This window comes from Neomonachus schauinslandi, chromosome 8 (assembly GCF_002201575.2).
Source record: "Neomonachus schauinslandi chromosome 8, ASM220157v2, whole genome shotgun sequence".
In the NCBI taxonomy this organism is placed as follows: domain Eukaryota; kingdom Metazoa; phylum Chordata; class Mammalia; order Carnivora; family Phocidae; genus Neomonachus; species Neomonachus schauinslandi.
Genome location: NC_058410.1, coordinates 40,133,159 through 40,146,992, shown reverse-complemented (window position 1 = coordinate 40,146,992; position 13,834 = coordinate 40,133,159). Strand labels below are relative to the sequence as shown.

The 13,834-nt window shown below is 38.7% G+C and overlaps 1 protein-coding gene across 1 annotated transcript in view; it reads left to right on the top strand.

The window, feature by feature from the left end:
• Positions 1 to 13,568, top strand: part of CLVS2 (clavesin 2) — a 61,750-nt gene extending 48,182 nt beyond the window's left edge. The window contains exons 4-5 of the mRNA XM_021693563.2: positions 5,494 to 5,714; positions 12,547 to 13,568. Coding sequence (XP_021549238.1) covers positions 5,494 to 5,714; positions 12,547 to 12,634 — 309 coding nt within the window. The 3' untranslated portion in view covers positions 12,635 to 13,568. The remainder of the gene's footprint in view (positions 1 to 5,493; positions 5,715 to 12,546) is intronic.
• Positions 13,569 to 13,834: the final 266 nt, after the last annotated feature.

Genomic DNA, 13,834 nt, shown 5'->3' with positions numbered 1-13,834 from the left:
AAAGCATTTAGCACAGTGCACGGTACATGGTAAATGCTGAACACATTTATCGTTATTATTAATAATATAGATTTTAAAATGCATTTTAATGCCCCGTATTTCATTTTATCCTCCAAAAGGCTCTGAAGCGTAACTTTAGTAAGCCTTACCTCCTATTTCAGAGCTGAGAAAACTAAATCTTAAGATGGTTAAGTAACTTGCTTACTCATTTACACAGCTGTAGAGTTGTAAAGCTAATATATGAATCAAAATATCTCCAGATTTAGAGCTATTTTTACCACCGTGCTGTGACCAATTTTCAAACGATTAGTTCCAAAGTAAAATATACTTTACTTCTAAATGTGTATTGAAGGTAATTTTCCATGTTTCTCAATGAATGAGAAAGCACTTCAGGTATTTCTGAGCCGTGTTGTAGAAGCCTCATTGTGAGCATAGAGGAGAGGTAATTGTTAAGTATGTGTTTGTATCAAACATTGAACAGAAGGTCTTCTGAATATGAATTTGTTGAAAATGTTCCGTTAGTATAGGAGGAAGCCTTCTGTAAACAATTACAATTTATATCAGGAATTGTTTCTACCAGTGAGAATCAAATTAATTTACATGTTAGAATTCAGAAAAAATGTATTGATGTGCTTCCCAAATAACACTTACAAACTTTGTTTTATGAAGAGGTGATCAGGTGATCCAAAACACCTGCTGGGGCTTTTAGTACATATTATACTAGTGAATGCTTCTGTAGTAGTCACTCTAGGCCACATGCTCTTCTAAGTACTTTACATATGTTAACTCATTTAATCCTTACAAGGATGGCTCTAGGGGAAGCATTGTTATTTTTCTCCTTCTATAGATGGGAAAATGAGGCACAGAAGGTCAAGCAAATTCCTCTAAATCACAGCTAGGAGGTAGTAGAGCTGAATATGTGGGTTTATTGGGAAGACAGTTCCAGACAGAGGGCACAGCAAAGACAAAGGTCCTCAGGTAGAAACATGCCTGGTATGCTTGGCAAACAGCAAGAAGGCACAGAAAGCTGAAGCAGAATGAGCTACTGAGGAGGGTAGTAGATGATGGGATGGAAGGGAATATGGTATGCCACATCATAGGGGGTCTTGTATTCCATTGCAAGGGTCTGGGCTTTCAGTCAGAGTGAAATGAGAAATACTTGAAAGACTGAATACAGGGGTGACTTGTTCTGAGCACAATGTACTGCTCTGTTGAAAAAGACTAAGGAGGATCAAGTCTAACCCCAAGCTCCAGGTTTGGGGTTATTTGATTGAATTGAATAATTTTGACAATGCCTGGAAAAATTCATGGCTAGCATTATTCTAGATGGAAGTGAGATATCTGAGCTTTACCATTTTAATTAAAACTATATGACTTGTAAATCTTCATAAGAGAAAACAGTTATAGGTTAAAACACTTCTGATTTCTACTTATATAATCAATATAAAGTGCAAGCTATTATATTTCTTTATGGGTATTCCAAGTGATTCAGCATCATAATATTACTCAAACACTGTATACCTTACATGCTATAAATCTGTGCTCTGAAAAACTGACAAAAGAAAACCCAAAGAATAGTTGTGCATCTTTTGTCACAAAAAGGAAACTCCTGGTTCTTTGTTTTTTTTTTTTTTAATTAAATGAAATCTGACTTTGAGTCTCCAACATACGAACTAATGGGAATAGCGACCCTAGGTGGTAGGGGTGTCCCTTCTCAAAATCTCATCAATATCTGGAATCTTTCATGTGGAACGAAATTTTCCATCCAGGATGGCTACTTCTGACATCCTCACTATTCAAGCCAGTATTAGTTCCTTGAATTAAGGTCTCCTTCTGCTCCCAAGTTGTCTGTGAAAAAGAAAAATAGCATCTTCACTAAAGCTGGAACCCAATGCCTAGGATTCAACCTCCATGCATTCTTCAGCTATTCCAGGGTTGTGGTCTTGCCACTCCCAAGAGCTGACAGGAAACAGGCTTCCATACTGATTGGTGCAACTTTCTACCTGTTCCTCAGTATGGGGGACTCTCTCTTCTATTCCTTGCTAATTCCTAAACATATTTCACTTTTCTCCCTTCCACTCAGGTCACCTACCATAATCTCTTTAATGGCACAGTGTAGGGAGGTAAAGTAAAAGTATTATTTAGGCTATCTCTTAGAATAGTAAGGTACTCTGAGGCAAGGGAGCAAACAAGACTTCTTGCATGAAATGGTGGAAGACAGAAGAAACATTCACTGCAAATGTCCTGAGACAAATGTGTGCATGGTGTGTTTCAGCAAGGAGGACATAGTAGATGTGTTCAAAGAAGGAGTTTATGGAGGGCCTTACAGGACTTACTCTAAGAGAAAGGGGAAGTCAGTGGGGAATTGTGAGCAGAGTAACGTGATCTGACTAATGTCGTGACATGGTCATTCTGGCTGCTGTGTTGAGAACAGAGTGTAGGTGGCAAGAGTGAAAGTGGGGAGAGCAATTAGAAGGTTAGTGCAATAATACAGTTTGAAGGATGATGGTAGTTTGACTTGGGGTTGTAGGGGCAGAATTGGTCAGATGTTCAGATTTGTGATATATTTTGAATGAAGAACCAAAAGGATTTACTGACAACTTAGAGAGGAATTAAGGATGAGTCGACAGTTTTAGCCTGAGAAACTAGAAGCAGTCATACCACTAACTGACATTAAAAACAGGGAGGAGCTGATTTGGGGAAGAAAGCTGTGAGTTCAGTTTTGGACATACTAAGTTTGAGGTGCCCATTGACCTCTTACGTGGAGATGTCAAGTGGAGAGGGGAAATAGCAATCTGAAGCTCAAAGGAATGGTCTGGATGCAATATATAAAGTTCAATGTGTGAATGATATTTAGGGCCCTAGACTGAATGAGATCACCAAGGAGTAAGTACACTTAGAGAAGAGAATCAATCCAAGAACTGAAGCCTGCAGCTCTGTGACATTAAGATGTTGGGGTGATGGGAAATAATCAGCAAAAGAGACTGAAAAGAAGCATCTGTCAAAGTAGGAGAAAATCAAGAAATGCTGGGAATAAATGTTGCAATGATGAGAGTCATTTATATCCAATGCTACTGAGAGGTGAAGAAAAATAAGGACTGAGAATTGAACATTGAGTTCAGCAATGAGAAAGAGCCTGACAAGAACCATCTTCATGCGATGGTGGGAAGCAAAGCCTGTTTGGACTGGACTCAGGAAAAATGGGGCTAGAGAATTTGGACGGTGAAACAACTCCTTTGATGAGTTTTGTAACAAAGGGAAGGAGAGAAATAGGTTAATAACTGGAAGTAGAAGTCTGGCCAAGAGAGGTTTTGTGCCTCTGTTTGAGGGACATGGGAAGGGAGGTGGGTTGGCAAGTTTGTCCTCTGATGGGAAAGATCTCCCAGACAGAGGAAATTTGATGATATGAGAAAGACAGAAGAGACTTGCTTGAGCAATATAACTGAGTAGAGGAGAGAGGATGGCTTCCAGTGCACAGGTGGAGAGATTGGCCTTTGTAGAGTTTATCTTTCCATTGTACTAGGCTCAGAGGCAAAGCATACGGACACAGATGCTGGTGGGTGGGTCTCATCCGGTTGCCCTATTTTTTCGGTGAAAGAGGAAATAAGGCCAAAGCTGAAAGTGATGTTGAGGGAGGATGTAAAAGAATGTTAGCAAAGAGAGAGAAAGTAGTGTGCTAGGATTTCATTTATTTCTCTAAGGATTTATTAAGATAACTCATGCATGACTTGAAGAGATTTCTTACATGAAGAAACATCTAATGAAATAAGGTTGTATAACTAATAAAATAAGAGTTTCAGGTGCTAGAACTTAACTCCCCCCCCCCAAATTATTTTGATTTCTTATGAGAAGAACCTAAGTGTGTGTGTGTGTGTGTGTGTGTGTGTGGTGGGCGGGCTGTTGTGCTCTGCAAAGAGGAGCTGGAAGGTGTAAAGTTTGCAATTAACCTAATGTGCTTTGGAGCAGATGTTATCTTCCACCTCTGTAGGCTCCATATCAAATACTTCAGGCAGCCGTTTGCTCTGCCTATTTTGGCCAGTGACCTGCTCTCATCTGTTTTTACTGGTCCATAATCTGTTGAAATTACTTGTTGATTTATAATTCCCATCCCTATCATTTTGTTGGATGTTATAGACTAGTTTTTCTTTGTTTTCCAATATATTTACTTCAGTGGACTCTAAAATTACAGAAAGAAAAGGTAATTATGTTAGCCTGTTCATCATAAACCTGAAGTATGAGTCACTTAGAAACCATGAGTGACTATTTCTAAGTTACTTATAAACTATAATCCTTAAACAAATATTATATAAATTATATGAGATGACACGAATGCTTTTTCAGAGAAGACCAATCTACAGTTTTGAGATTGAAATGAAAGAAGAGAAAAGAGGTAGCAATTTATGGAGAAACAAATCTTGAGTATGTACCTTGAGTAATTTTTCAGCTTAAAGATTTATTTATTGTGAATTGTGTAAGACTGATGAATCACAGACCTGTACCCCTGAAACAAACAATACGTTATATGTTAAAAAAATAAGAAAAAAAGATTTATTTATGAGAGAGAGAGAGAGAGAGCAGGGGGAGAGGCAGAGGGAGATGGAGAGAGTGAATGCCAAGCAGACTCCAGGCTGAGCGAGGAGCCCGATGTGTGGCTCAACCACACGACCCTGAGATCACGACCTGAGCCAAAACCAAAGGTCCATCGCTCAACCGACTGAGCTACCCAGGTGCCCCAATAATTTTTTAGTTTAAAAAAAAAGCTCTAGGTAATACCAATTATTAATGTATACATACAGCTTTACATTTTCACTCCATTATTGCATTTTTATTTGAACAATAAGCATGGAAACCTCTAGTAGAGAAGATGCTGGTAACATTATAGAACATAAGTCCTTTGGGATGTGAACCTTCACTCATCCTTTCATTATGATGATGCTAATCTACTTTTATTTACATCACACACTTAGCATTATGAAGCAGTAATTTAGTGTTTACAGTATTCTTATTTTTATTGATGATAAAAGAGAAAGCCATACTGGTAACAGCTTTTGGGCTTAATAACTTGGATGGGCTCTATAGTTGATGAGTCCCTTATGAGAATGGTCTCTTTTAACAGCATTCGTTATGCACATCATTAGCTTTGCACAACTAACATCAAGATGATGTACAGATCAACATGCCCATTGGATTCTGCTTATGTCCTCAACTCTAAAGTAGGAAACCAAATTTCATGTTTCAGCTCTTTAAGCCAACCACTATCTGACTTTCTAGAAACTACTTCAGATTCCTATGCCTCAGGATTTCTATATGAGATATTAGGATAACAGTACCATCCCTGTATGTTTCACAGAGTGGATGAAGGATTTAACTATTTTAACAGACATGGAAAACTCTTGTTTTTGCTTTTCCTAGCCTCACTCCCTTCTCCTAGCATTTGGATGGTATTTATTCTCCTGTGTGTGTTTCTCCTCACCCTTCTTCTTGCATTTGTAGATATTTTTGCATGGTAACAACCTGAACAGTCTACACCAACTAATTCATCCCGAGATCCTGCCTTCTGAGTTTGGAGGAATGCTGCCCCCTTATGACATGGGAACATGGGCAAGAACACTACTAGACCATGAGTATGATGATGACAGTGAATACAATGTAGATTCCTACAGCATGCCCGTGAAGGAGGTGGAAAAGGAACTCTCCCCCAAGTCCATGAAGAGGTATGCTGGAGGTGGCTGGGAAGTGGGCTGTAGCCAGTGTGGGAATGCCCCAAGTGAACTCCTCAGTTTATACTTTTGGGGAGTATATATTCAGTGCGATTTTAAATCCTTTTATGTCCCCATGATTAGACATGTAGGAATTTTGAGTCAAAGATAAAGTCATTCAAGGCAGTGTCAACTCAGTTTTGTTCCATGTTCACAGACAATCTAACAAGGCTGTTAGGGATCACTAAATCCAGTGGTTTTTCAAACTGTACCCTCAGAATTCTGGGGGAGTACCTTAGGCCTAGCAGGTGGGGTGGGAACAGTGCCCATCTCCACAACGAGAACAACTCTCCTTGTATCCGAGCAATTTACTAGACTTTTGTATAAGATTTCATTTGAAGAAAGGGATCCATGGCAAGCACACTCACACACACTCACACAAACATACACACACATGCACACACATTTCAAACTTATATTCTCTTTTTAGTATCTCTGCTCTGTTTCTGATTTAAAGGTCTAGCCATTCCTGAGGCAAAACATTCTATTTTCCTACAGCTTTACTCTTTATAAAGTTCATTTTTGAGTGAGATTCTGATTCCTTGCTTTGACTCTCATGGTACTTTTATGCCTGTTTTCTTTCAGTCAATGCAGGTTTATTGAACACATACTCTGTAATAGGCACTTCCCTAGGTGCTTTGGATTCACTGTGAACATACACACATCCAGCCATAGCTTAGTGGTGATGGAAGGCGGGGGAGTTGCTGAACATGCCCAAATGTATAGCTGCCTCTGACTTTGCATTCTGTAGCAAACCAGAAGATACCTAATTCTCAGGCTCCCCCAGGCCACAGAAAGCCAGAGTTCACTTGGATAGTAGTAACGAATATTATTTCTCTGTTCATTTCCCATCACAGAAATATAAGAACCACAGCCCCTGCAAGTCTCTTTTCACCTGGCTCAGGGAGGACCAAGGCATCACCCCTGTCATCCCTCACACTATCTTGCATCTTTCTCTGATGAAAAGCAAGGGTCCTTTGGTCACAGTTGTGTTCATGCTGGTGTGCCGCTGTTCTCAGAACAGGCCTCCTGGTGCAGCTGCTGCTGTTGTTGCTACTGTTGTTGGTGTGTGTGATGTCCTCCTCTCCCCAGGCTGCTCCACGATGCCTTGGGGAGAAGGGAAAGGCTGGAGACATCTCCAGCTTTAATTTCTCCACCAATCAACAAGCAGGGGGAGGGGCAGAGGGAGAAGCAGGCTCCCCACCGAGCAAGGAGCCTGATTTGGGACTTGATCCCAGGACCCTAGGATCATGACCTAAGCCGAAAGCAGATGCTTAGCTGACTGAGCCACCAGGTGCCCCAGAATAACTTCCTTCTAATAAAAATAATAATCCTAGTTGTTGTTATAATCTGCCATTTACTATGTACTTATCATGAGTCAGTCCCTATCTAGGTATCTTTTTCATAACATTAATTTATTTTATCCTCACAGCAACCCTGTTAAATGGATGTTGTATCCTCAAAGTCACATAGTCTATGTATAGTGGACTGGGGTTCCAATCCATGAGGTATAGAGTCTAACGTGCTGTTGACGTAAGCCTTCCTTGTCTACCCTCTGAGATAGCAGGACGTAGGCTGTCACTCTGGAACTAGCTACATAAGGATTTGGAAACCGCTGTCACTGGTGATCCCTGGTTTTTGCCTTTACCAGCTAACAGTGCTTATTTCCTTCAACCACTTGTTCTGTGACGTGTTCGCTAACGTGGTTCCCTCCTCAGAGCATGTATCTCTCCATATCCTCCACATCCTGGCTGTATCCTATCACCTGCAGTCTGCGTACCTGCACTCCTCCCAAACTTCCTGCCTGTGTCTTTGCCTCTACCCTTACCCTGCTCCCCTGGCCCCCATATATTATCCACATGGCAATCTAAAACATCTTTTAAAATCTGAGTCAGATCATTTCACTTCTCTGCTTTAAATTTTTTAATGACTGCTGATTATACAGTGAATAAAATAAATTCTGTAACATGGCTTACAAAGTGCTATATGATCTGATCCTGCCCCCCTCACCCTTCTAAGTATATCCCACCATCTCTTTCCTCCCTGTCTTTCAGCCATAATATCCTTCATTCTGCTCCTGCAGCCTCCCTCTCCAGCTTGTTCCTCTCTAAAGGCCTTTCCACGTGTCACGGCTGCATAGGATGCTCTTTTCCTGCATCTCCCAATCCAAGGTCACCTCCCTAAGAGAGTGGTTAGGTCTTTATCAACCATTAGGTCTTAATCAACTCTACTTCCTCCTCATTCTGGTCACTCCCTATCAGTCCCCTCTTTTATTTTCTGCCTGTCAAATGACTCATTTTATTTAACGTTATGTCCCCTCCCCAAATTTAGGCTTCATGAAGACTTCAATGATTTTGTCTGTCCCATTCTCTGAATCTCCAGTGCCTGGAGTAGGGCCTGGAACACAAAGGGTGCCCACTGGGGATCAGTAGAGTGAATGAAGGAGCGCTCTGCTGTCTGTCAGTGGCCCCTTATAAGTCCAGTGTTCAGAACTGAATAGGTGACATCTGTTGCTATCACTACTTGCATCTAAGTTCCAGAACCCTAGCTTTGCCCTCACTGGCTTCTGTTGTTGCCTCTATTGCTGTGGTTCAGGCAGCCAAAGCACATTGCTGACTCATTTTGAGCTCCCTAGCACTAGAAGGTTCTTTACTTATAGATCCATATCCTCATAATTCTCTCTTTCCGTGTTTAGCTTTTTCCTCCAAGCAGATAATTTTAATTGATTAACACCATCTTGTTAGATTTGGCTCGGTCTGTCCACCTTCTGAAGTCTTTTTGGATCCTGATTTTCTTCTCCAATTAATTAGGCCATTCTGTCCTCTGCAGACTTGGCTCAAGGCACATCGACCTCCCCAACCCTGAGTTTTTTTGCTTCTGACGTGGATTGATTAGAATTTCAGCCATCCTTTGTTTGGTGTAGGTTTTGTATCTTACGAAGCTTTTAGGGTTCTATCTGAAAACTTGTGAAGAATGAGCTTAAGAAAGTCATTTCATTTGATTCTCACCTTCTGTGTGTCAGGGAGAGGCAGCTCCCCATCAAGGATGGGACAGAATTGTTCCTAGGTTCCCCCCTGCTCTCCTTTCCTCCATTTTTTTTTTCCAGTTTTGTAATATCATTAGGTTGCGAGGAAAAAACTCATTCCTTCACCAGAGACTTGTAGATATTTCCTTCTTCAGGGGAATTTATCTAGATGTATAAGAAGAAGACTTTGTTTTCCTGTGTTGATTTGTGGAGGAATAGCATGGTCACGTGAAAAGATACAAAGTTCAGTCGATTGTGGGGGCCTTATACTAGAGGAACATCTTTTACCTTACATCTCTAGTACCTAGGATAGTGCCTAGGATAGGCACATAACAGCTGCAGTGAGCAGCAATATTAACATTGCCGTTGTAATATGAGCTCCGATTTTATCGAATAATATCAACATCTATTGTTACTACCTGTCAAACTCCATCTAATGCTTTGTATATATTGACTCCTTTGCTTCTGTAAACAACTAATCAGGTAGTGCTATCTCCCTTTCATTGGTGAGGAGACCCAGATACAGAGAAGGTAAGGAACTTCCACATGGCACATAGGGGCAAAGTAGCATGGCTAATACTGGAAAACAGGTCATAGGATTCTGTAAGTCATCTCCCTAACTGCTACCATTTGCTATCTGCCAGAATTTGTGCTGTGATTTATGCATGCATTATTGAATTTGAGCCTTAGTGTATCTGTATGATGTAGGTGTTATTTTTCTCCATCTTACAGTTAAAAGAACAAAATCTAGGAAGTTTAAATAGCCTCCTCCTGGTCACAAGAGCCAGCAAATAACAGAACTGGAATCGGAATCCCCTTCTGTCCAAAAATCTATCCTCTTAAACACAAAGGTATAGCACCATATTGTGGATGCACAATAAATGAATAAATGATACCTGAATAATTAAACTTAAATGATAGAGTTTCATGAAAAAAAAAAAGTTATTCATTGCAAAGACAGCAGAGGCTATGTGGAGACCGCTCAGATATGCTGTGAGTTAATGATAAACAACTCCTTCTATTGCAGCAGAAACAGACCAATGCATTGACAAGTCGTGGTCCTGTAAAAATAGCCCTGTTGTTTTGGATAAGACAGGGAAAAAAAATCTGGACTAAAATAACAGTACATTTGGGACAATTAAATACCAAAAAAAAAAAAAAATCTTAATCGGAAATCATTTCTGCCTGGCTTGTTTTATTGAGGAATTATTCTACATATGGAGCCAGTATTCATCATCCAACAATTCTGATGCTGGTCGTGCATGATAAAAGTGAACTAGAATTTAATCACAGGTTGATAGTGCACTGTAATTTAAAATATTTCCTTAAAATCACCATACCCTCTAATCATTTTTTTTAATAGTCAAGGAACATAAAGATTTAAAAGATTGTGTGTGGGTGTGTGTGCCCATGTGTGTGCATGATATATATATATATATATATATATATATATATTTTTTTTTTTTTTTTGCAAATGCTTAAATTGTGTACTTTGTGCTGTCTGAAGAGTTTGGTGTGTACTGATCGATATTATTAGGATATGTATCAACATTTATAGAATAAATCTAACTTTGTGAGACTTTTAAAACATGTTTTCTGTTAATTTCTTTTTTTATAGGGTAAATTGCTTTATCTTTATTATTCTTGGTTTTAAATGCTTAATATCAAACTTCTTTCAGTATGGAAACTATTTCTTGGGTAGAATTTAAGATATCGAGATTTAGTTGTGTAACAGACTCTGTGATACGCGTTGTGCTCACCATAAGGAGAGAAACTGATGAAGTCCCTGCTCATGGAACTTGTAGTTAAGTGGGTACCAGTTGTCAACTTAATATTTCAGTATAGGACATTAAATGAACTTTTTTTGTGTTTTAGCATGGATTTTTCTTGGGAAACAATTTTTTTTTAGTTGAACCTAAGTAAAATAGTGGTAAAGGTCTAATTCCTAAGTGTTTTGTGCAATTGTCTGCTGTGTTAAAATGTATTTTATTCATGATATAAATGATTTTTCCTAAGATAAATTATCATTGCATTTAAAAGTGATACACAATCTTTTATTCCTCCTTCTCTTCTTTTCTTCCTCTACTTCTCTCTCTCACTCGCTCTCACTCATCTGCTAATTCACCTTTAGTTGATCTCCTTTCTGATATAGACATATATAACCTATTGTTGAGATAAAATGGTGAAAATGACTTAGGAAGTAAAACATTCCTGTTTTAATGTCCTCGCCTTCCTTTTTGTTCCCTCTCTAGAACCAAATTTAAGTTTATTTAAATGAATGAGTCAATTAATCAGTTAATCCTATAATTATTTTTGCTTTGATAATTAGTTCCATTGCTGTTCTTTTTCATTAGCATGTGCAGTTGTATTTTAGCTTATAGTCTTTCTTTTTGAGAGTTAATGAGGTTTGCTAAGAGGCATATTGCCACAGCAATAGCCAATTGGCTGGAATGCAGCAGCAGGGGGAAAATTCATTATTGAGGAGGATTTTAAAAGGGCAGCTGCTTCTTTAATGCCATAGCTATTAAGAAAGCAGTTTCCTGCCATAACAGTAGCATGTTCCATTGACTTTCCTCCTTCCCAGTTTCATGTTGTTTCCTAATGATGAACTGAGATATAATTCCCACCTACTATCAAAAGCGGGTATAAGGAGTTCAAATTACTTGCTCTCCTAATCAGAAAGTGCCACTACCTATAATAGAGGTTTTTTTTTTTAAAGTCTTAAATTGTTTCATGAAACTTTGCAGAGTAAGACTGATTTTATTCAGATGTTCTAGTGGGAAATTTAACAAAAATTCTCAAATTTTGATTTTTTTTCTAATGTGGTCTAATTGGAAATAAAAAATGATGGTTAAAAAATGCACATTCGTGTTGAATTTGTTTCGAGATCTTTTTTTTAAGATTTATTTATTTGTATTTATTTGAAAGAGATAGAGGTTGTACTTGAGCTGGGGAAGGGGCAGAGGAGAGGGAGAGAGAGAGAGAGAATCTCAAGCAGGCTCCATACCCAGTGTGGAACCCAGCGCAGGGCTCTATTTCATCACCCTGCGATCATGACCTGGAGCCAAAATCAAGAGTCCTGGCTTAACCGGTTGGGTCACCCAGGCGCAGATCATAGAGCTCTTTAGGACAGGAATTAAGACTCCTATCATTTCGGGCGCCTGGGTGGCTCAGTTGGTTAAGCGACTGCCTTCGGCTCAGGTCATGATCCTGGAGTCCTGGGATCGAGTCCTGCATTGGGCTCCTTGCTCAGCAGGGAGTCTGCTTCTCCCTCTGACCCTCCCCCCCCTCATGTGCTCTCTCTCTCTCATTCTCTCTCTCTCTAATAAATAAATAAAATCTTTAAAAAAAAAAGACTCCTATCATTTCTATTTCATTTCTCATAACAATAATGTCATTATAATAATTTCCCACTTGGAGATGTTCTGTTATCATCCATCTGTCCTATACTATATATTCTCACTCTCAAAAAAAAGACTTTTGATCAATTGTGAAGAAGAGAACTTAAGCTTATTATGGTACATTTAGAATCCTTTGCTGCTCATTATCTAGTTAGAGCTCAAAGGGGATTGTTTTCTCCCTCTGATACAAAACCCACTATAAGCATGTCCCTCTCTAAATGTGCAGCATTGTCAGTTCATAAATCCCTTGATGTAGGGAAGATAATCCACATCCATGAGAAAAGTAATAATGGACAAAACACAGAGAAAGGAATGTAATTATTTGGTAATAACTCACTGACACTGGCCTTATCATTTCCAGATCCCAATCAGTAGTGGATCCTACAGTATTAAAACGCATGGATAAAAATGAGGAAGAAAACATGCAACCTTTGCTATCTCTGGACTGATAACTTCTCTGCACTTCCCATGGATTAGAAATGGAAGGTACTTGTTTTCAGCAACAGGGACAGCACTGTGGAGGAATGACCAGCTGGAAACTTATTTATTCATGTTAATGTAGCATAATATATAATAAGGCATTGGGTTTCCCATTTGCTTGAACCATGGGTGCCCTGGTCTGGAGTTAAAGAAAAAAGTCAATAATTTATTCTGTAAGTGCCAAGTTCTTTGTAAATATAATCTAATCTTCACATCAAGTTTGTAAACTTTGGTAGTAACTGAAATTGGAAAAGTTTGGCTCATGAGTCCATGCCGGTGATATAAACTATAACAAAAAACAGAAAAGACACATACACAATGGAAGCTAATTAAACGTAGCCCTGTTTCCTATGAAGCCATATTTCAGCTCTCATAGTGATTGTTTCAATGTTTTTCTCTGAAATTGTCATATTCCAATGTACTTTTAATGGACACAGGTAACTAGATGATTCTAGGAAATTAGTATGATAAATGTGTTTCCTGTCTAGTGATTTTCATTTCACAGAAAATGTGTCCTAGTGACTATCACTGGCCTTGAATTTTGGAGACAAGGAATGGCAGAAGAGCTGGTAAACTAAACACTTGAACTCTTCTATGTTGTTTAATTCCTGGAGTCTTGTGAAAAGATATGTTCCCCAAATTAAGATGTGGCATTCTAAAAGAGAGTGGATTTTTTTAAACTGCTGTCTTCATAATGTGTCTTTTATTTGAGATCCTATTGTATCCATGTCTGCTGTACATTAAGAACATTTTCCCCCCCCAAAACTCTTCGACCAAGAGAAAGAGAACTCATACATGAATAGTGTTTTGACAACTAACTTTGGACATAAAAGTTGCCATGTACAGATAAGGGGCTAATTTCTAATTCTTGTGCACTGGTTGGAAATATATATATATATATATATATATATTCACATGCACATATATATTTTTATTGAGCTCTAATAAATCCTTGATGTGACAGGCTTATAAAATAAATCATACATATTCAATGGTCTTAGAGATGTTATAAATAATTATGTGAGATGCTAACTCTGGAAAACTACTTCCACTAAAGTTAATGAAAATGAGGTATAGTGAAACAGACTTTCAGTGAACCTGTTTTAAGGGAATTCTAATTTAATTTGTAATGCAATCTTGAATCTGTATCATTTTAGTGAAATATATTT